The sequence below is a fragment of the Ovis canadensis genome, chromosome 6 (genome assembly GCF_042477335.2).
Source record: "Ovis canadensis isolate MfBH-ARS-UI-01 breed Bighorn chromosome 6, ARS-UI_OviCan_v2, whole genome shotgun sequence".
NCBI lineage: Eukaryota > Metazoa > Chordata > Mammalia > Artiodactyla > Bovidae > Ovis > Ovis canadensis.
In genome coordinates this window covers 121,169,221-121,191,027 of record NC_091250.1, presented here as the reverse complement: position 1 = coordinate 121,191,027, position 21,807 = coordinate 121,169,221, and the positions used below count along the sequence as shown (strand labels likewise).

The following is a 21,807-nucleotide window of genomic DNA, read 5'->3' as shown; positions in this document are numbered from 1 at the left end:
ACTATTTGCCTATTCATCTGTCTTTTCCATAGATTAAAAGTTTCTCCTGGTCAGAGATTGTCTCCCTCGTGGTTGTACACACAATACCTAGTTGCATGCCTGGCATACTCTATCCAGAGTGTTCAATAAAGAGTGAGTGAAGGGTTCATGCCGGAAACATCTCCAGTTCAAAGCAGTATTAATAATCTGTCTAAGGCAGAGTGAAGAAGCACAATTTCAGAGCGATATACATCGATGGCCGGCCACCCACACCCACTGCCCTCCTCCTGGGAACAGCTCCCCAAGTTTCCTTGGAACATTCTTCCCCTGTTTGCAGCCATGTGTGACACTGCTCTGGCTGCAGAGCTGGGTCCTAAGCAGGCCTCTGGGGATGGGTTTAAGGAGCATCCGCCTCAGCGCCAGGATTCCAGCGGGTCTCCCAGGAAAAGTGCTTCTCTCTTCCTCTGGGTGGGGTAGTCTGGTGAGTAAGCTCCGCATGTGCAGCACATCTACAGCCACCACGAAGCCGGAGCCTGGAGGGGCCGGAAGGGAGGTGCTAATACCAACAGAGAGAGCGAGAAAACAGCGCTTCTGGTGACACTGTTTTGTCCCCGGGGCGCAGCCACGCTGGAGGTTAAGTCGTATTACCAGACTTTTCAGTGATATAAGCCAATAAATTCCCTTCCATCACTTAAGCTAATTTGTACTGGGTTCTCTATAACTTGTAAGACTACCAATACAGTAAGTTAGTGTTTTGGGGAAGAAAATCAAGCTACACATTTGAAGAAATGCACTGAAAAAGGAAAAAAACCAGGAGAGGGCGAGAGCAGATGTCGAGTTACATCTCACCGGCAATGGGGAGAGAGGTTAACAGGGTACTCCAAAGCGCAAATGATAGGAGATCCAAGATGCCTTCCTTTCCAGACAGCATTAATCAGTTACTCGCAGGGGCATTCTATACGGTACATTTATGAAAAGAATAAAGTTTTATAAAGAGGTAGAAAAAGAAATAAAAAATAACAAATGCTTCTTTCTGAAAAGTCCTTTATGAGAAAAAGAAAAGGCTTTGGGATAATTTAATCTAGAGAAAGCAAGTCCTAAAGGCAATTTAACTTGTTGAAGGGTTATTTATAAGGAGGTGACTAAACAGCTGTTCTCCAATTTCACAGGGGAAAGAATGAGAGGAAATTGATTTGCATTTCAGTATGAAGCAAAAGGCAGGCAAAAGGAAGAAGTGCTGGAGGGAGAACTGTTAATGGTGAAAAAAACTAAATGAGAAACTGGATTTTTATGGCTTTTCAAAGATGGAAAATCACCCATGTTGATTCATTTAGCTCTGGGTCAAACTAGTAAACAAATATTTGAGAATGTTTTTGATTCATTTAGTCACATACCATGTTCTGACTGCCCACTATGGGCCAGGCGCTGGGCTGGGCGCTGGGAAAGCAAGCATGAGTAAGTTGGGTGATTATCCTGCCTAATAGCTCCAGCCCTAGCTACACCAAAGCCACTGAAGGAAATATTTAAAAGAATTTAGAAAGATGGTAACGATAACCCTGTATGCGAGACAGCAAAAGAGACACAGATGTATAGAACAGTCTTTTGGACTCTGTGGGAGAGGGAGACGGTGGGATGATTTGGGAGAATGGCACTGAAACATGTATAATATCATATAAGAAACGAATCACCAGTCTAGGTTCGATGCAGGATACAGGATGCTTGGGGCTGGTGCACTGGGATGACCCAGAGAGATGGTATGGGGAGGGAGGTGGGAGGGGGGTTCGGGATTGGGAACACGTGTACACCCGTGGCAGATTCATGTTGCTGTATGGCAAAACCAATACAGTATTGTAAAGTAAAATAAAGTAAAATTAAAAAAAAAAAGACATCCAGTCACTCGTACCCTTTCCTTTTCCATCTCCCGTGCTCAAAAGTAAATAACATAGTTTGGAAGACAATACAACGGCACTTGGAAGGCTAAGCAACGATGCAATTATTAAATAACAATATGTGAGTGCCTGTCTCTCAGCTAGACAGGATACTGCCCGATTCATCTTCACAAAGTAATGACAACAACAAAGAAACAATAACGCAAAGGCTATCATAAGCTGCCCAGAGATGCTGGGCTAACGAGCAATACAGGCAGCAAATGCTCTGCATTGAGAAGAGATTCCTCTTCTGCCCTTTTAAGACGGGTAGCATATGAGTTAAGTGAAGATGGGTGAGCCGTCGAGGCAAGAGAAAGAGCAGGAGTTTCAGACAAGGAGAAGAGCGTGTGGAGAGAGCCCCTTGATCAAAGCTGGTGGACGTTATGGAGGTGTGGGGTGTAAACTGGAGAAGTGGGTGGGGCTATGCGCCTTTGAACACCTGCCAAATAACAGAATCCACCGTGTGAGGAAGGAGCAGTGCTGAACACTTCCGAGCTCAGGGACATAATGAGCATGGCACTTTCTGCACAGCCGCGTGGCTTTGAGAGAGGGTGGCGGTGTGGGAGCCCTCGGACCTGCTGTTGCCTCAGCTCAGGCTCAAGATGGTGAGGGGGCGAGCCCACGTGGTGGTAGTGGGATAGATGAGAAAGAGAGGAAACGCAAGGCCCTAGTTAACGTCACAAACAGTGCTGAGCTCCGCACCGTGTTTGCAGGGACCCAGTCTGTCCTCTTGGGCCTGAGATTTCACCAGGCAGGGGAGGCCAGCAAAAGAGAAACTGAGATGACTGCAAAAATGGCAGTCAGCGTGGCTGAGAGCCCGGGAGGCTCTGATTCCTAAAATTTTAGTCACATGAGCTGAACAATAACACAAAGTCAAAATATAAACAGAAAAACCAATCCTCCCAAAATATTACCTCCTCTGTGTATCTGGGAGATGCTGATTTTTTTTTTTTTTTCCTGCCAGTTGAGTCATGGAAAAGTATAGAAGCAATGTGCGTGTATTGACTGAACTGTACCAAGTAATGAATACCAAAAAGACTTCAGAAAAGAGAGAGAGTTCTTTTTCAGGACTGAAATGTTTCCAGATTTCATCCTTTGACACAACTGAGAGACAGTCACAGATCTCCTACTTAGCCACAGATAAGTATTTAGAAGCCTTCAGAAAATTCACCACCTCTCCTGATATCTCTTTTTTTTTTCTTCCTTCCCTTAATTTAATTTTGATTTAACTTCCTCTTGTCACTGCTTGCTTACAAATCATGGCCTCTATGTCTGGAGTCAATTAGGGCTATAAAAGACCCCACCACGCCTTCATCTGGGGACTCATTTATATATATTTTCTTATTTCAAGAGGTAGAGCTAAAAGCCTGTAACTCCCAAAGTTTCCAATCGACCATCACATTCTATTCTTGGGAAAAGTATGTTTCTCTCCACAGTTAGGATGATGACTATCAAACTATACTTTGTAAGAATATTTCCTCTCCACCTGTATAAAGATGAATTGTGCTTTGGGAATTCATTTGCAAAAAATGGGTTGAGTGTGTAATACATGCTTAATAGCAATAACACTAAAAAATCTATCATTTAAAATTAAATGTAATTTCCTTATTACTTTAATGGAATCCTTTGGAGTTGGTATTTAACTAGTCCCTCTCACATCAAGTATTCATTATATAATTCCCTCTTAATATTAGGTATATTAGGTATGTAAACTGTCCATTGACAGAATAAAAACACACATTTCATTGAAACAAAAACAGGAGAAAGGCAGGCAGATTGATTCAGAATCTGATAATGGGTTACAGATTCCATTCCAGCGCAGATTTATAGTCAGAATGCCATGAGAGCCGTTTACCACCTCTAGCCTTTCAGGTCATTTCTGGAAGAAAAGTATGAACAGCCACATCACTAGGAGAAAATCTGTTTGAGCCTAAAATCTGTGACATTTCCCTATTGTAATGTTGAGGGAGAGAGAGAAAGAGAAATATATCACCTTTAAAAGCTACCTTAAATAAAAAGGCAAAGATGAACCGTCCAACATTCTATCCAAGGGGATGAATTCCCTTTGTCATACTCGTTCAGGGTCACCCCTGAGTGGAGCTGCACTGCAATCCTGTCTATTGCTGGCTGGTACCAGACTATTTGCTAAACCCATCCTAACCTATGGGATGCTCGGCATACACAGGTAAAAAGTGCTGGGGCTGGTGGGCAGACACCTATGAGCAGACACCTGGCCCTTGTGGACACAAAGCCCGGCTATCCAGTTCCCAAACCAACTCCTGCCTCTTCCAGCCCTCCAGTCTCCTGCTGGAGCCTCGCACCGACTGCACCGTCAGAAGCCAGAGAACAAGGACACCAGCCACGCACTCCATACAGACGGGCCTCCTGAGGCACGCAGAGAGGAAAGGACAGGGGCCAATGGGGTGATATGCTGGGCTTCCCTGGTGGCTCAGAGGTTAAAGCATCTGCCTACAATGCAGGAGACCCAGGTTCGATCCCTGGGTCAGGAAGATCCCCTGGAGAAGGAAATACCAACCCACTCCAGTATTCTTGCCTGGGAAATCCCATGGACGCAGGAGCCTGGTAGCCTACAGTCCACGGGGTCGCAAAGAGTGGGACACGACTGAGCGACTTCACTTCACTTTTAATGGGGTAATATAGAGCACACCCCGCTGCCTACTTCTCACACTCTTTCCAGGGAAATGAGCTTCCCTCAGACTTTACCAATCCAGTGCTTTCCCCCTCCGAGAGCTTTTATCATGCGTCCCATTCTGCATCTCCTTTCTCCGTTTCTACATGTGGAAAATCTGGGAGGCCCACCTGAATGTCATCTCTTCCATAATACCTTCCCTCCAACCTTACCCAAAAGTAATCTCTCTGTTCTCTGAATTATCAAAGTTTCTCTTCTGAAGATTTCTATAATTATCTATGAGTATGTCTGATGAGTTTATTTATGACTACCTGACACTCTTGAGAGTCCCTTGGACTGCAAGGAGATCAGTCCTGAGATTTCTTTCGAAGGAATGATGCTGAAGCTGAAACTCCAGTACTTTGGCCACCTCATGCGAAGAGTTGACTCATTGGAAAAGACTCTGATGCTGGGAGGGACTGGGGACAGGAGGAGAAGGGGACGACAGAGGATGAGATGACTGGATGGCATCACTGACTCAATGGATATGAGAGTGAGTGAACTCCGGGAGTTGGTGATGGACAGAGAGGCCTGGCATGCTGTGATTCATGGGGTCGCGAAGAGTCGGACATGACTGAGCGACTGAACTGAACTGACATCAGTATTTTTTTCATCTGTTTACTTGTTTACTCTAAGGTTTCCACTAGACGATAAGCTCCACAGAAGTAGGGATTTTTGTCTGTCTTATCTTTGCTTGGGTGGCTCAGTGGTAAAGAATCCACGTGCAGTGCAGGAGATGCAAGAGACACAGATTCGATCCCTGGGTCGGGAAGATCCCCTGGAGTAGGAAATGGCAACCCACTCCAGTATTCTTGCCTGGAGTATCCCATGGACAGAGGAGCCTGGCGGGCTACATTCCATGGGGTTGCAGAGTCAGCCATGACTAAGCACACACAGATCCCCAGGATCAAGGACAGTGCACAGCCTTATAGCAGATGCTTGATAAATATTTGTTGATTGAATGAATGCCTTCTTCTAGACTGTTAGCTTATTAATGAGCAAAATAAAAGTCTCATTCATCTTCAGAGTCCAAAGAGCAATCTAAGTGCCTTCCTTGTTTATGGGCAGATACTCAATAGGTATGGCAACCCACTCCAGTATTCTTGCCTGGAGAATCCCATGGACGGAGGAGCTTGGTGGGCTACAGTCCACAGGTCGCAAAGAGTTGGACATGACTGAGCGACTTCACTTTCACTTTCACTCAATAGATATAAGCTGATAATAAAGCAGTTGCCATTTAATGAGTATCTCTAATGTATCACATACAATGCTGGCAGTTTTACATGAAATATCTCATTCAGTCTTCACAACAACTCTAAAATAGGTAGTGTGGCAGAGCTGTGCCTTCAGGATGAAGGCTCTCATTCCCCCAACCTCCATAAAAACTGCTTGTTGATGCCTCACAGCTGAGTCTCTCTCAAGGCACTGTTTTCAGCAGAATGAAGCTGCCCCACCCAACTCAAAGGCCTCTCCCTGGGGGAAGCCCTCTCCCTGGGGGAAGCCCTCTCCCTGGGGGAAGCCCTCTCCCTGGGGGAAGCCCTCTCCCTGGGGGAAGCCTTCATCCAATGACTGACCAGTGGTTCCAAAGGCCTGGGCCTTTGCCTCACCTCAACGTTTCTGGAAAGTCATCTCAGCTTGAGTCCTCCATGGGACTCACTGTTGAATAAACAAATAAATAACAAAAAACTGTCCCAACAACAGAAAGGGGAATTATACTTTCTCAGACTCTTGCCTGGAAAATCCCATGGACGGAGAAGCCTGGTAGGCTGCAGTCCATGGGGTCGCTAAGAGTCAGACACGACTGAGCGACTTTACTTTCACTTTTGACTTTCATGCATCAGAGACGGAAATGGCAACCCACTCCAGTATTCTTGCCTGGAGAATCCCAGGGACAGAGGAGCCTAATGGGCTGCCGTCGCACAGAGTCGGACACGACTGAAACGACTTAGCAGCAGCAGCAGATGTATATAATGTATACATTGTATATATAATGTATAAAAATCCTTCCTTCTCAATGATTTCACTAACTAAAACCACATCCCTTTTCCCCTTTGCCCCAAAACAGACCTCAACACTGCCTCTAAGAAATACAATTGTTGACTAAAAAAAGAGTTTGCTTTGGAGGTAGCTGTATTTCCCCAAATGCTAGTCAGGCACTTTCAAATACCTGAGATTTATAGAGCAAAACACGCTCCCAAAGACAGCAGATGATATGACAATATGCTAGGAGAAAACCACCAGAGATCCGGCCTGCGCAACGCCAAGTGGAGCCCAGCTCCAAAGTCCCGGCACAGCACTCACATGCACACACAGTCCTGTACTGAGAGGTGTGTGCATGGAGAGGTGGCAGATGTCAGGAATGGGGCGCAAGCCCATCAAGGTGACACCACCCTGGGCAGGGACTTAACCTCCTGAACCTTGGTTTCTTTATGAGTAAAGGAACCTAACTTGCAAGGGTAGCCAACCAAATGATAAAGCTCTTAGCAGAGTGCCAGCTAGCATAGGTGCTCAACAAGTGGTAGCTATTATTATCGGTTTATTATTTTTTAGAATAACAACCAGAAAGCTAAGACATCAATGGAACATTTGTGGATGATTTTCTTGTACAGATTAAGAAAGTCCCAACTGAAAATCCAGCTAAGTTACAGGAAAATTACTCCCTTTACAAAAGATTTACCACAGACTCCCTTTAAACAGGGGCCCTCTCTATTGTGCATTTAATATATAATTAGATACTGCTTATTCATGACATTTTTCCAATCAAAAGATATTAATTCTTTTCCATTTCCTTTCACAGCAAATAAAAACTCATCGGCCTGGAAGTTTACTTGTTCTGTTTCATTTCTCATTTCAGTAGTAATATGTGCTCATTAAAGAAATTCAGGAAGATAGAAACAGAAAAATAAATCACTCATCATCTCATTAGCCAGCAACAGCCATTGTTAACATTTCAGTGTATTCTCTTCTAATCAATATTTGCATGCCTAGAGCTTTTTGATTTGGTATATAAAGTTTTAATTGTGTGTGGTTTGGGTAGTAACTTTTTAGTATGAGCATTTCTTCTCATGCCATGACAAACTCTTCAGTATGCATATTTACCCAATAGTTTCTTATACTTGGGAATAATGCTATAATATCTCAGTGTAAAGGTCTCGTGAGAGCTGCCATCATCAAAATCAATGCCATTATTAAGTCCAGTGCTATGAATTTTTAAACTCAGAAAGACCTCCCGCTTTTAGAAGATAGGTTAATTTTTGTTTTCTTCAGTTTGGCTTTTACAAGTAAATCTTTAGTCCACCTAGAAATTTAATGTGTGCACAGTAAAAGATAAGGACCTTAAAAAAAAGTCTTTTTTGCAGAGTGCTAACCAATTATCCCCAAATCACTGAATGAACCTTTTTATTATAAATCTTACTGATGTACAATACAAGATAAAAATTACACACACACACAAATAAATCATATATGATCCATACATGTATACATTCAGCTTTGGCTTTAAAATGTTTTAATATTTGGTAAGGCTAGGACACCGACCCCAACATGTATACTCTTCCTCAAAAAATTAATTAGCTATTTACACACATCTTCTTTTCTAGATGAATTTCAAAGCAACTTTCTAGACAAATTTCAGAACGACTTTCTGTTGGAATTTAGGTTAAAGCCGCACTAAACCTGCAAATTAATTTAGGAATAACGATGTCTTTATAGTACTTCCTCCCTTCCACATATACAATATGTGTTTCTATTTATTCAAGTTTTCTCTCTCTACAAAACTGTGAAGTTTTCTTCAAATGAGGTATTTACATTGCTTATAAAGGTTATTTCTAGACATGCTTTTTGTTACTACCTTAAATAATCCCAGGGACGGGGGAGCCTGGTGGGCTGCCGTCTATAGGGTCGAACAGAGTCAGACATGACTGAAGTGACTTAGTAGTAGTAGTAGTAAATGATTTTACTGGATTGTAAGTGGTCATTAGATTTGGATGGCCACTGATTTTTGTACATTTATTCTGTATAAAAGCTCAGGAGGCCTTCTATAGTCTGTAGGCCATAAAGCACCTCCCCAAGTTTGTTTCACGCCACCGACCAAGAAGCAGCTACCTGGCCCAGTTATCCAGTGTCCTTACTGTCACTGAAACGCACCACACTCATGCTCACCATCTACCAGTTTTACTTGCCCTTCAAGGCTCCGGTCTCACGCCAAAGTTTTCCTGATTAGCCTGCCCCTCATTACCACCTACCTACCCCTACCCCTTTTCTATTCCCCCGACCCCCAGCACCAAAATAAGTTCTAATACATGTAACATTTCCCCCCAAATTAGGGATAATTTTCTTATCATATTAGGGCATCCGATTCTTTATATTTGAGAAAAGATTAAACAGAAAACAAGTGAAATGATATACATTTTTGCCTTTCATCTTGAGAGTTTATAAATTTGAAACAAATTTGGTAAAAATGTACTATTTGTTTAAAATAGTGATAAACTAAAAGCAGCCTAAATATCTTCCAACAGTGATTCAGGTAAATAAATTATAGAATATAATTATTCTTTTAGGTAAGATATTTTCACTCTGTAGTGTTATTTTTAATGGTTATGCAGCCAAATAAATTGGCAGCAAGAACAATATGTACTGACATAGAAAAAATTTCACAATATGTTATTAGGTAAGGATGGCAAAAAAGTACAAAAAACATCTTCACGACCCAGATAATCACAAAAGTGTGATCACTCACACTCACCTAGAGCCAGACATCCTGGAATGTGAAGTGGGTCTTAGAAAGCATCACTACGAACAAAGCTAGTGGAGGGGATGGAATTCCAGTTGAGCTATTTCAAATCCTGAAAGATGATGCTGTGAAAGTGCTCCACTCAATATGCCAGCACATTTGGAAAACTCCAGCAGTGGCCACAGGACTGGAAAAGGTCAGCTTTCACTCCAATCCCAAAGAAAGGCAATGCCAAAGAATGCTCAAACTACCGCACAATTGTACTCATCTCACATGCTAGTAAAGTAATGCTCAAAATTCTCCAAGCCAGACCTCAGCAATATGTGAACTGTGACCTTCCAGATGTTCAAGCTGGTTCTAAAAAAGGCAGAGGAACCAGAGATCAAATTGCCAACATCCGCTGGATCATGGAAAAAGCAAGAGAGTTCCAGAAAAACATCTATTTCTGCTTTATTGACTATGCCAAAGCCTTTGACTGTGTAGATCACAATAAACTGTGGAAAATTCTGAAAGAGATGGGAATACCAGACCACCCAACCAGCCTCTTGAGAAACCTATATGCAGGTCAGGAAGCAATAGTTAGAACTGCACATGGAACAACAGCCTGGTTCCAAATAGGAAAAGGAGCACGTCAAGGCTGTATATTGTCACTCTGCTTATTTAACTTCTATGCAGAGTACATCATGAGAAACACTGGGCTGGAAGAAGCACAAGCTGGAATCAAGATTGCTGGGAGAAATATCAATAACCTCAGATATGCAGATGACACCACCCTTATGGCAGAAAGTGAAGAGGAACTAAAAAGCCTCTTGATGAAAGTGAAAGAGGAGAGTGAAAAAGTTGGCTGACAGCTCAACATTCAGAAAATGAAGATCATGGCATCTGCTCCCATCACTTCATGGGAAATAGAGGGAAAACAGTGGAAACAGTGTCAGACTTGTTTTGGGGGGCTCCAAAATCACTGCAGATGGTGAATGCAGCCATGAAATTAAAAGACGCTTACTCCTTGGAAGGAAAGTTATGACCAACCTAGACAGTATATTCAAAAGCAGAGACATTACTTTGCCAACAAAGGTCCGTCTAGTCAAGGCTATGGTTTTTCCTGTGGTCATGTATGGATGTGAGAGTTGGACTGTGAAGAAGGCTGAGCACCAAAGAATTTATGCTTTTGAACTGTGGTATTGGAGAAGACTCTTGAGAGTCCCCTGGAATGCAAGGAGATTCAACCAGTCCATTCTGAAGGAGATCAACCCTAGGTGTTCACTGGAAGGACTGATGCTAAAGCTGAAACTCCAGTACTTTGGCCACCTCATGTGAAGAGCTGACTCATTGGAAAAGACTCTGATGCTGGTAAGGATTGGGGGCAGGAGGAGAAGGGGACGACGGAGGATGAGATGACTGGATGGCATCACTGACTCAATGGACGTGTGTCTGAGTGAACTCCGGGAGTTGGTGATGGACAGGGAGGCCTGGTGTGCTGAGATTCATGAGGTCGCAAAGAGACGGACATGACTCAGCGACTGAACTGAACTGAACTGAAAGAAGGCAAGATAAGACAAAAAAAAGTTGGAGCGGGGGGCAGAAAACAGTATTGTAGAAAAATTCTGGTTTTTTTTTTAATAAGAAAAATGTCTGAAAAAAATATATACCAAAATTAAAACAGTGGTTATTTCTGGCCATAAGAAGTATATGTGAACTTCACTTTCTTTTCTATTCTGTTCAATGAGCATTTACTATTTTTATAGTCAGATTTCAAAATCAGTCAACTTCAAAAACATACCCCACTGATAAAACCCATTACAAGAGTACATAATCACTACTAAATCAAATACATTCGTGGAAACATACCAAATGAGAACTCTGAAAAAAATTTTTTTTCTTTTAATCTAGGTGAAAAATTCGAAGTACACAGAAAGTCAGGGAGGAATATCATCAGGTGCTGTAAAAAGCATTTAAAAATATATTCTGGGACTTTCAGAAAGAAGAGTACTGATCATGGAAAGATTCTTAACGATGATCTAGTGAAAGTTCCTCATTAAACAAACAAGTAAAGTGGGGGGAAAAAAAGCAAACCAAAAAAAACAAAAATAGAGGTTAGGTGAGTTCTCCAAGATCAGATAATTAATTACTGGCAAAGTCCGAACGTATTTATAACTCAAAACTTATGCTTTTTAATTCCTTTCTCAATTTCTCCCAGCCAAGATATGCAGCAACCTGTCATTTCTACTTAGGCTATAAAAAAACAAACGTTGATTTTAACCAGGATTTTCTTATCGTGTGTCCAAAAAAGTGAACAGGAATGTGTACAATATTATGAAATGAAAAGACTCACTTCTCTTGGTTAAATATAGCTTACGAGCTCTGTAAGAAAGTTCTGACAAATAGGCATATGTTAGACTGTGGCAAGTAGAGGGCAGATTCTAGTATTTATAGACTCTGAGAACCTGAAAGTCAGGAAGAAAAAAGTACTGCTGAGTTTAAAATTACAAGTGTGCGGCAAGCTTTTCATAGCCGAGTTATATGAGTTCATTCAACACATTATACTTTCACGTCTCTGGTTTATTCACTTTCTTTTAGACGGTTCAGACGGGGCCTCTTCTTACATCAATTTTAAAGTTAATATGTTTAAAACACAGTAAGTTTTTCATAACACAAGCCATAATTAACCATTGTAAACGTCACTGTTTCTTTGCCCACCAGAGGGAGCCCATAAAGATTTCCACGTAACAAGAAACCTCAAACATCAAGTTCATATGAATACTAGAATTATATTATTCATAACACAATCAACATTGTAAAATAACTTAATAATATTATACTTCTATCCCTCTAAACAGAGAAAAATTAATTGAGATCAGGTATGTAAAGCCCTCAGCAGAGTTCCGGACCTATAGAAGCTCAAAAATAACTGACTTTCTAAAATTTGGATCCTTCTGAGTATTAGTTATAGCATTCAAAGTAAATGAACAATCTAGTATTCTGTCTTGTACACAAGCTGCTGTGAGCTCTGCTGATACCTGCCCTGAAAATGGTTCTTTCCTTGGTACGTTGACAAATCTCAAGTCTCAAGTTCTGGTTCTCAAGTCTGCAAGACAGAATCAGACCCTGGACAGGAAGAATTCATTCCAAAGGTCACCCTGAGAGGACCTGCTTGGGCAGCCCTATCCTAGGAGGTGATACACTGAACTCTTTACCTGCCAATGACAAATTGAGAAAAGAGGGAGCTCTTTGACCCTTTCCAGATTTTTCTTGGAATAAAGAAGAAAGTTAACTGATGGACTATCCCTGAGAATCAAACTTCTACAATATGCATGTCGAATACATAAGTGATACTATCATTACCACAAAGATGAATTTCTTTCAAGAATAAAGAGAGCACAACTGAGAATAAGTCTGTATAAGATCCTGGAGTCTAAATGTGAAAGTCGCTCAGTCGTGTCCGACTCTTTGCCACTCCATGGACTATACAGTCCATGGAATTCTCCAGGCCAGAATACTGGAGTGGGTAGCCTTTCCCTTCTCCAGGGGATCTTCCCAACCTGGGGATGGAACCCAGCATTGCAGGCGGATTCTTTACCAGCTGAGCCACAAGGGGAGCCCCTACTGGGCCCTGCTGAATAGCCCATCTGCAGTCTGGCGCTGAGAACTTGCCTTGGGTCTGCCACCATAATGAGGCACAGCGTTCGCTGGGCTTGTGAGGTAATGGCTGGGCACATGTACTAGGTGTCTGTTTTAAAGATTCAATCATCTCCAAGTTCTAAGTATGACAAAACTAGAGGACCCCACTCGGTTCCAGCTATGCTCTCCAATCCAGCTTTTCCAAGAAGCAATGCCACTGGGGAGTCACCCACCACCTGTTGTCTCAATGGGCTTCCCTGGTGGCTCAGCGGTAAAGAATCCACCTGCAATGCAGGGGACCTGGGTTCGATCCCGAGGTCAGGAAGATCCCCTGAAGAAGGGAATGGCAGCCCACTCCAGTATTCTTGCCTGGAGAATTCCATGGACAGAGGAGCCTGGTGGGCTACAGTCCATGGAGTCACAAAGAGTCGGACACTAGAAAGCTGGGAATTGTTCTACCTCCTCTTTCTAACCCCACCAACTGCTACATTTTTAAAAGATCGACTTTCTAGATATCTCCTTCATCCAGTCATTACTCCATCCACTAGCTCATCAGCTCTCACCTGGATCACGGCAATAGCCTCCTAATGAGCTTTTCTATGTCAGTCATGTTAACATTCCAAACCCATCTGCAATATTGCTGATCATCTTAAAATACAAATATGAGCTCTCCTGCTCACACTGCTTAGAATGTAATGTCCAAAGTCCTCAGCATAGGTCTGGCCAACGTTCTATCTGTCACTATAGCACAAAACTATCCACAGCCTAAAATGAATATGATCGCATTCCATTGAAACCTCATTTATAAAAACTGGCTGCGGCTGGATATGGCCTGTGGCCCAAAGCTGATCGACCTCTGATCTAACCTCATCCAACACAGCCTCTTCTCCTGCCTCCCCGCCCCTCTCCCAGGCCCCCAGGAAAGGGCTCCAGCCGCACCAGCATTCCCCCTGCTCCCCTAGTCACCCTGCCCTTGAACACCAACGCCCTTGCTCACAGTCCCCCCTCTGCTAGGAAGGCGATTCAATCCGCTTCCTTTGTCTGGTAGAATGGCTCTTGTCTTCAAAGTCCAGTTTGTTTTTCCACTGATTCTCCCTCAAGGAGCTTTAGTTGCCCTTCATCTGTATTTCCTAAAAGCCAGGACATAGATGTCATAACTTTTTAATGTCCTCACAATGACTGACACGTATCAGGAGTCTAATGATTACAGGAGATAGAATAAACCAATTAGTATTGAATAAATGTAATTTTAATAGCTACAGTCTTCATAAGCCCTGGAAAAATTCTTAAGTGCAGTCCCCACAAAGGATTCACTATTTATGTCATGAAAAGTCTCTGGCACTGAGTCCCACTTACAGTTTACACTTGGTTATTAAGATCCATAAAAACACAGCATCATGAAGTTAAAAGAGGCCCTGAAGAACATTAACACAGTGAGACTGTGTCTCTCTGAGCCCTACAGGTGGTTCCAAAGAGGATCCTCAAGGAGAAGGGGGGGGACGGTGCAGAGGCAGCTGACTAATTAACTTCTCTTTTCCCAGCCCTCTCATCCCAGCCTTAGAGAAAACAGCTCTTTATATCAGTTGCAAAAGGACTTCTACATTAACTTTTAAAAAGTCTATATGATTTAACAGACTCTGTTTGGAGCCTGCCTCCTAAATCCACACTGTCTCCTGATCTATTCCTGTCCTGTGAGGCCCTATCTCAAGCTTCTCACTGCAGCACCTGTTGCCTGATACTGCTTCTTTGAACATGCTCTCCTCCACTGGCACTCTATTTAAGTAGAACTACACTCAGTCCTTGAATAAAGTCTATTTCCAGCTACTCTGGATAACAATACTACTACTCTGGATAATAATCCTGTTCCCAGCTTCACTTATGGCTCCAAAGACTGGCACACAAGGTCAACACTACATCTCAGAAGAAAACTGAGAAGGACCGGGGTATCAATGTTTGGTGTTACAGTTTTCACGTCTACTTGAGTTGTTGTGGTATTTATGTGTCCGCTTCTCCATTTGACTATAAACTCCCTGAGGCAGGAATGAAATCTTAATAATAAAAGCTACTATTTATTCAATGTTTACTCCAGACACTGGATTAAGTTTATGTGTGTGCATGTCAGTCACTCAGTAATATCCGACTCTTTGAAACCCCGTGGACTGTGACCCACCAGGCTGCTCTGTCCACAGTATTTCCGAGGTAAGAATACTGGAGTGGGTTGCCATTTCCTTCTTCAGGGGATCTTCCCAACCCAGAGATGGAACCCAAGTCTCCTGCACTGCAGGCAGATTCCTTACCATCTGAGCCACAAGGGAAGCCCCTAAGTGTGTACACACATGCTATATAATATTAAGGAATCATGTTAGGCTCACACATTTTCTGGAATTGGAAGGAGCCTTAGACAGAGATCAACCAGCTCCAAAATTCAAAGCAAAGTAACACAGTAAATAACATTCATTCATTCATTCAAGAAACATTTACTGAGAGCCTATCCTGTACTGCTCTAAAACCTAAGGAGTCTTTGTTTTCATGAAGTATATGTTTCAGTGGATAAACAGGTCGATGGATACATAGTATGTTAAATAATAAGAATAAAGCAGAGTAAAGAAGAGAAAAAGGATGCTCTTTCACACAGGGCAGTGGAGGAAGGGATCACTGAGGAAACACATAAGCAGAGGCCTAAAGACCAAATTACGTGGCATCTGGGAGAGAAGCGCTCCAGGTCGAGGGAACACGCACAAAGGTCCTGAGGTGGGGATGTGCCTGGAGGGTGTGAGGAGAGCAAGGAGGGAGGTCAGGGCAGCTGGAGCAGGGTAAGAGGAGAGGCGCGCGGGGCAGCAGCAGGGAGCAGACCATTTGCCTTTGGGCTGCCGTAAGAAGTCTGATTTGAAGTCAGGAACTCAAGATAATGCACTCCTACAAAAAGAAAAAATAAGTGACACTTGGCTTTCACAAAAGCAATGTATAACGAACACAGAAAAACTCATCTGCATGCTTAATCTGAAAACAGAACTCCCAACAAATCCTCAGAGCCGATGTTTATCTTAGGTTATCTCTGCTTTATAAGAAATTGTTACAGTCATGGCCAAGCTGTCAGTTTTACCAAGGTGGACACTGAGGCGCAGAAAGACTAGGTCTGCCCCTCGTGGCTGAACGTGGGCCAGGACACAGGTCTCTTGACGTCGTGTAGGCTGGCTCCCGCTGTTCACGCACACTCAGTTCGGCTGCTTAGAGGTGTCTTGGTTTACTGCATGTTGCTTCCCCTGGCCTCTGTAACTTTAATAAATTAGTAAGAGAATGAAAGACCTGCCCCCAGGAGACACCTCCGGACACATTCCCGCATGAAGCCTGTCATTACAAACTCCCACAATTCTAGTTTTTTCTTCCCCACGGAGCGGAAGACTAGGCACGTAATGTGAAAGCAGGTCAGGCACTGTGCTAGGGACTAGAAGGAACATCTGCGTTGGTTTTGCCTGCCCAGTATCCCTTATTCCCTGATTTTTAGACACAGTACTCCCTTTTCCAAGGTTCTGGTGGGACAGCCATCACAGCATTCAAGCCATAAGGAGGGCTTCCCTGATGGCTCGGACGCTGAAGAATCTGCCTGCGATGCAGGAGACCTGGGTTCATTCCCTGGGTCGGCAAGATCCCCTGGAGAAGGGAACGGCAACCCACTCCAGTATCCTTGCTTGAAGAATCCATGGACAGAGAAGCCTGGTGGCCTACAGTCCATGGGGGTCACAAAGAGTCAGACACGAGTGAATGACTTTCTAATGAGGGCTCGGGACCCAAGTAGAACCAACTAGAGCCCTTTTCTGGAGTTTTATGGATAAGAGCTAAAGAAAGAAGCTCCTCCCTATGTTTCCCAGGTATATAAGCCAAAACATTCCTGTTTTCCTCAGGTTGGTTTACACAGTGCTGGGTGTTCAGTTGCTCAGTCACATCTGACTCTTAGTGCAACCCCATGGACTGTAGCCCACCAGGCTCCTCTGTCCCTGGGATTTTCCAGGCAAGAATACTGGCGTGGGTTGCCATTTCCTCCTCCAGGTAGTTTACAAGAAGCTACCCTTACTTGCAACCAGAACATGTCATACTCATGCAAGCACTTGCACACCTTTTCTCATTTCATCTGCATAACCACCTTATCAACTTGCTATGACTCACTCTATTTTAGAAGTGAGGAAATTGAGGTTAAATAACTTTCCCAAGGTCTTGCAATAAATAAGAAGCATTCAAATTCAGGACTTTCTGCTCCAAATCTTACTCAGTATCCAGTCATGAATTCAGTATTAATTCAGGAAGAAGAAACTCAGCTAAGGAATTTTTGCTTTAAAATTAGAGTGGAAATGCATGTATGGGATGGGAAATAAACAACATTCAACTGGGGTCAAAGGACCTGGCTTCTTCCACTGGCTCTGCCCTTTGACCTCATTAATTATTACTCTGGGCAAGGCATTTTACTTACCTGAGTATTAGTTTGCCCATCTACAAAATGAGAAGCCTGAACACAAACTTCAAGTCCTTTTAAGTACTAAAAAGAAAAAAAGTCCATGGTTCTGCCTTAGGCACACAGATTCTATTTTTACTATTAATATATATTAGATAGGATGTCAGTAAATTTCAACTTGAATGTCAGATCCAACAACTGGTAATAGCTGCCTGGGGCAGTGTTGCACGGGATTCTGAGCAATAGGGATCTGCTGGGAAATTAACACCAGCTTCCACAGTCCCAGGGATGGGGGGAGAGAGGAAGAGCTGCCCGCTTGCCGCACATTTGCTATCGCCAATAGCTTCACCTTGACAGAGGAAAGCTGCCGTCTCCTCTAGTGCTGCTATTAGCACGTGCACAGGGTTTTCAGGCTCCTTCATGAACTGACTTGGTTTCCCTTTGCAAGAAAGAATGAAAGTGCAAGACAGGTAAGTGGTGTAAGGGACAAAGTTTCAAGACACTGATGAAAATACGTCTAAATGGCCTACCTGGAATCAGGGTAGGGGGTGAAGAGCAACAATAATAATAATTATAGCTCTTTACAATATGTACAATGTCTCATAAGATCCTAATAATTAGCTTGCCAGTTAAGTAGGGTATTATCATGCCCATTTTATAGAAAGGGGATGTGAGACATAGGTAACAGGACTTGCCCTAGTCACCCACTTCTAAGTAGCAGACTAGAATACAGTTCTTCTAAATTCAAGACCCAGTTTCTACTCCCAAGATCCCCATTAACCCCACAGTCCAAATGAGTCAAGCTCCTGTTGCCAAGAGCCATAATTATCACTGTTTGGAATTGTTCAGCTATGAAAAATTCCTCCTCCCAGAATCTGAAATGCCATTACTAATCTGTAATTCAACCAGTAGACACATTGAGTATAAATAAGTTGAGCATAACGTTACCTAGCTTCACACCTTTGTGCACATGCTTCTCTTAGCCTCAGAGGCCCTTCTCCACCCTGTCTGCACTGGAACCAACTACTGTTCCTACAAGATTTGTTTCAGGCATCATCTCCTCTGTAAAGCCTCTCTTGGCCCTGAGGTTTAACTGAACACACTTTCCTTTGTGTCCCACATGACATGTACAGGGCTTTATGACATTTCTTTTGGTAATATGTCTGCCCACCATTCCTTTTAAATCACATTATTCTAACACAATGGTGGTCAGAAAGTAGGCACTTAATAGATGCTTTCTGATGGACTAAATATATACATCTGGACCAACTTTCCTTCCAAGGCTTGAATATCCTTTGCAAACTGCCACTCCCTAATTCATGCATACATATATTCATTGAAAACTGTGACTGTCTGCAAAGTACCAGACACTGCATGCACTGTGTATCAAACAGAAGTGGATTTACCAAGAAGTTTAAGCCTCAGGGCCCCTCCCTTGCACCTCCCAAAGCTCTGAACCTTTTATTGTGATTTTGGATTTTTATTTCTTAAAGAGAACAGGCAGAACTGTATAAGCTTCAAGCTCCACAAAAACTAGATCCATTCTTGGTGGCAAGGATACAAAAGTGAACCTGGCAAACTTTCTCTCTCCCCTTACAGAGTTTCCAGTGTAGCGGGGAAGACAGACAACCGTTTGTTCATTCATTCCTTCAACAAACACTTACTAGGCAATGTTAGGAGTCAGGCTTTGGGGATTCTGCGGTGAAGTCAACACTGTTCCTGCCCTTAAGGAGTAGGTCACGGCTCTCCTGAACATAAGTCGGCTGTGTTCAGGAACCAGAAAGGAGTTTAGATGACTGGAATAGAGCATGCTTGTGAACGATCACCCTAAACTAGACGGTTCCTAGCCTGAGTCTTGATCTATTGCGAGAAGCTAGGGGAAGTGAGAGATCAGTTGAACGCGACCTGTGATCTCAAGGCGGGGCAGGGAAGGTGAAGGCGATGAGACGAGTAAACCAAATAAGTAATACACCGTAGTCAGTGCTGCGACAGGAAAGCAGAGGACTATGGGGGAAGCCTCGCCGGCGCTCAGGTCTGCAGAGTGACAGCGAAATCACTACCTCACGAAGCAGCCCATGAACTTGACAGAGTTCCGAGTTTCCAACATGCGTCCCCATTCTTCGACCCAAAGTGAAGTTCGCTCTTTGCGAGCCCATGGACTGTAGCCTACCAGGCTCGCTCCTCCGTCCATGGAATTTTCCAGGCAAGAATACTGGAGTGGGTTGCCATTTTCCCTTCTCCAGGGGATCTTCCCGACCCTGGGATCGAACCTGGGTCCTCCCGCATTGCAGGCAGACACTTTACCGTCTGAGCACCAGGGAAGACCCAAGATTGTTCGTTTCCCGAGACAGCCGTCAGCTCTCCGGGACCAACTCTCCCGCCCCACTCTTCATACCACCTTCCCCAGGCTCTTTGACACACTGTTCTACCAGACACAGACAGCCCGGATTGGGGGTCCGCGCCCCCCGCTATCCAGCCCGCCGTTTCCATAGCAACCAGCTCACCACTTCGCGCGCTCGGCTGGAGAAGTCGCCCTTGGGCCTGGGGCTCCGGCGAAACAGCTCGTCGCGGCTGCCCTCCACCCCGCCGCCCACTGCCACTCCCAGTGCTTTGTTGCGCGTCTTCACGGTCTTGACGCTGGCCCTGAACAGCAGTGTGATGTCCACCGCCATGGCGACCCGCACCCACTCTTGCCCCACCAAGCCGGCCCACGTCAGCAGCCGGCGACCGCGGCGCGACGACCCGGCGGCTGGAGGACCGTTCCGTTGCCCGCACCCCTCCGCCCGACAACAGCGACGCGAGAAAAATAGTTCCGATTCGAGCGGGGCTGCCGCGGAGAAAGGAGAAAGGTTCCGGCCTCCGGCCGCGGGCGTGGACCGATTCCCTCGGCGAAGATCACACCAGCGCCAGTTTCCCCTCCCGGCAAACCTCGGCGGACTTGGCTGCGCGAGGAAAGGTCCCGGAGTCCCGAGTTCCCCGAGCCCGCTTGCGGCGTGCAGGCCCCGGGAGCTAGGGGATCGGGAAGCTGGATCCCTTCTCGTGGCTCCGGGCGTTGCCTGAGCCCGGCCGCGCAGGTTGCCGGGGTACGGGAGGCGACCCAGCCTGACTCAGACCGCATCGACCCACCTTGTGCGGGACGGAAGCTCATAGATGGTGACCACCTGGGTGTAGTAAGTGGTAGGGCAGATCAGGTGTGCAGGGCACAGCGCTAGAGGTCTTTCTTTTCTAGTCTTCACCCACCTGATCTGTAAAGTGAAGCCAGCACCTTCCTCAGTGTTAGTGTGAAAGTTAAGCGAGATAACACGTGCACTGTTTTGGCATTGCTTGAAATAAAAAGGCGCTTACTCCTTGGAAGAAAAGTTATGACAATATGCTAGACAGCATATTAAAAAGCAGAGACATTACTTTGCCAACAAAGGTCTGTCTAGTCAAGGCTGTGGTTTTTCCAGTAGTCATGTATGGCTGTGAGAGCTGGACAATAAAGAAAGCTGAGCGCTGAAGAATTGATGCTTTTGAAATGTGGTGTTGGAGAAGACTCTTGAGAGTCCCTTGGACAGCAAGGAGATCCAACCGGTCCATCCTAAAGGAAATCAGTCCTGAATGTTCATTGGAAGGACTGATTCTGAAGCTGAAACTCCAATACTTTGGGCAGCTGATGCGAAGAGCTGACTCATTTGAAAAGACCCTGATGCTTGGAAGGATTGAAGGCGAGAAAAGAAGGGGACGACAGAGGATGAGATGGTTGGATGGCACCACCAACTCAATGAGTTTAAGTAAACTCCAGGAGTTGGTGACGGACAGGGAGGCCTAGGGTACGGCAGTCCATGGGGTCACAAAGAGTCAGACATGACTGAGCAACTGAACTGAACTGAACTGACTCCTTGAGACCAATGACAGTTAGTTACCTTTATTAATAATAACATTATTTCTATCATTCTCGTTATTAATTACTGTAAGGAAAGCTCTATAGAGAAGCCATCACTCTATAGAGAAGGCATCACTCTATAGAGAAAGCAGATTTGAAGAATGAGTAGGAATTTACGAGTTGGAGACAAAGATGGAAGAATTTGGCTGGTTTCTGTTCATCTTCATGTATGCTTTTTAAATATACCATCTTAAGTCTTAGATATTTAAGTTGACTGCACGTTAGCCAATGAGTTCTTTCTACAGTTTGGTTCAAGGTTCAGATTTAATTCAAGGTCTCTTTGGTTTCATTGTTTGTTTTCTTTTTGAGAGGATGCACAACTAGAATATGTATTAAAATGTGGTTGTCATAGTGGTAGGCAAAATAAAAATTATTTTCATCACTTCAGTTCAGTCACTCAGTCGTATCCGACTCTTTTTGACCCCATGAATTGCAGCACGCCAGGCCTCCCAGGAGCATCACCAACTCCCGGAGTTCACTCAAACTCAG

General features: G+C 44.1%; 1 protein-coding gene and 1 non-coding gene across 2 annotated transcripts in view; one reads left to right on the top strand and one right to left on the bottom strand.

Moving 5' to 3' along the window:
• Positions 1-20,198, bottom strand: part of STX18 (syntaxin 18) — a 119,205-nt gene extending 99,007 nt beyond the window's left edge. Inside the window, exon 1 of the mRNA XM_069593242.1 lies at positions 19,898-20,198. Within this exon, the coding sequence (XP_069449343.1) occupies positions 19,898-20,065 (168 nt within the window). The 5' untranslated portion in view covers positions 20,066-20,198. The remainder of the gene's footprint in view (positions 1-19,897) is intronic.
• Positions 4,346-4,418, top strand: TRNAC-ACA (transfer RNA cysteine (anticodon ACA)). Its single transcript has one exon. It is a non-coding gene; the product is annotated as a tRNA-Cys (tRNA).
• Positions 20,199-21,807: the final 1,609 nt, after the last annotated feature.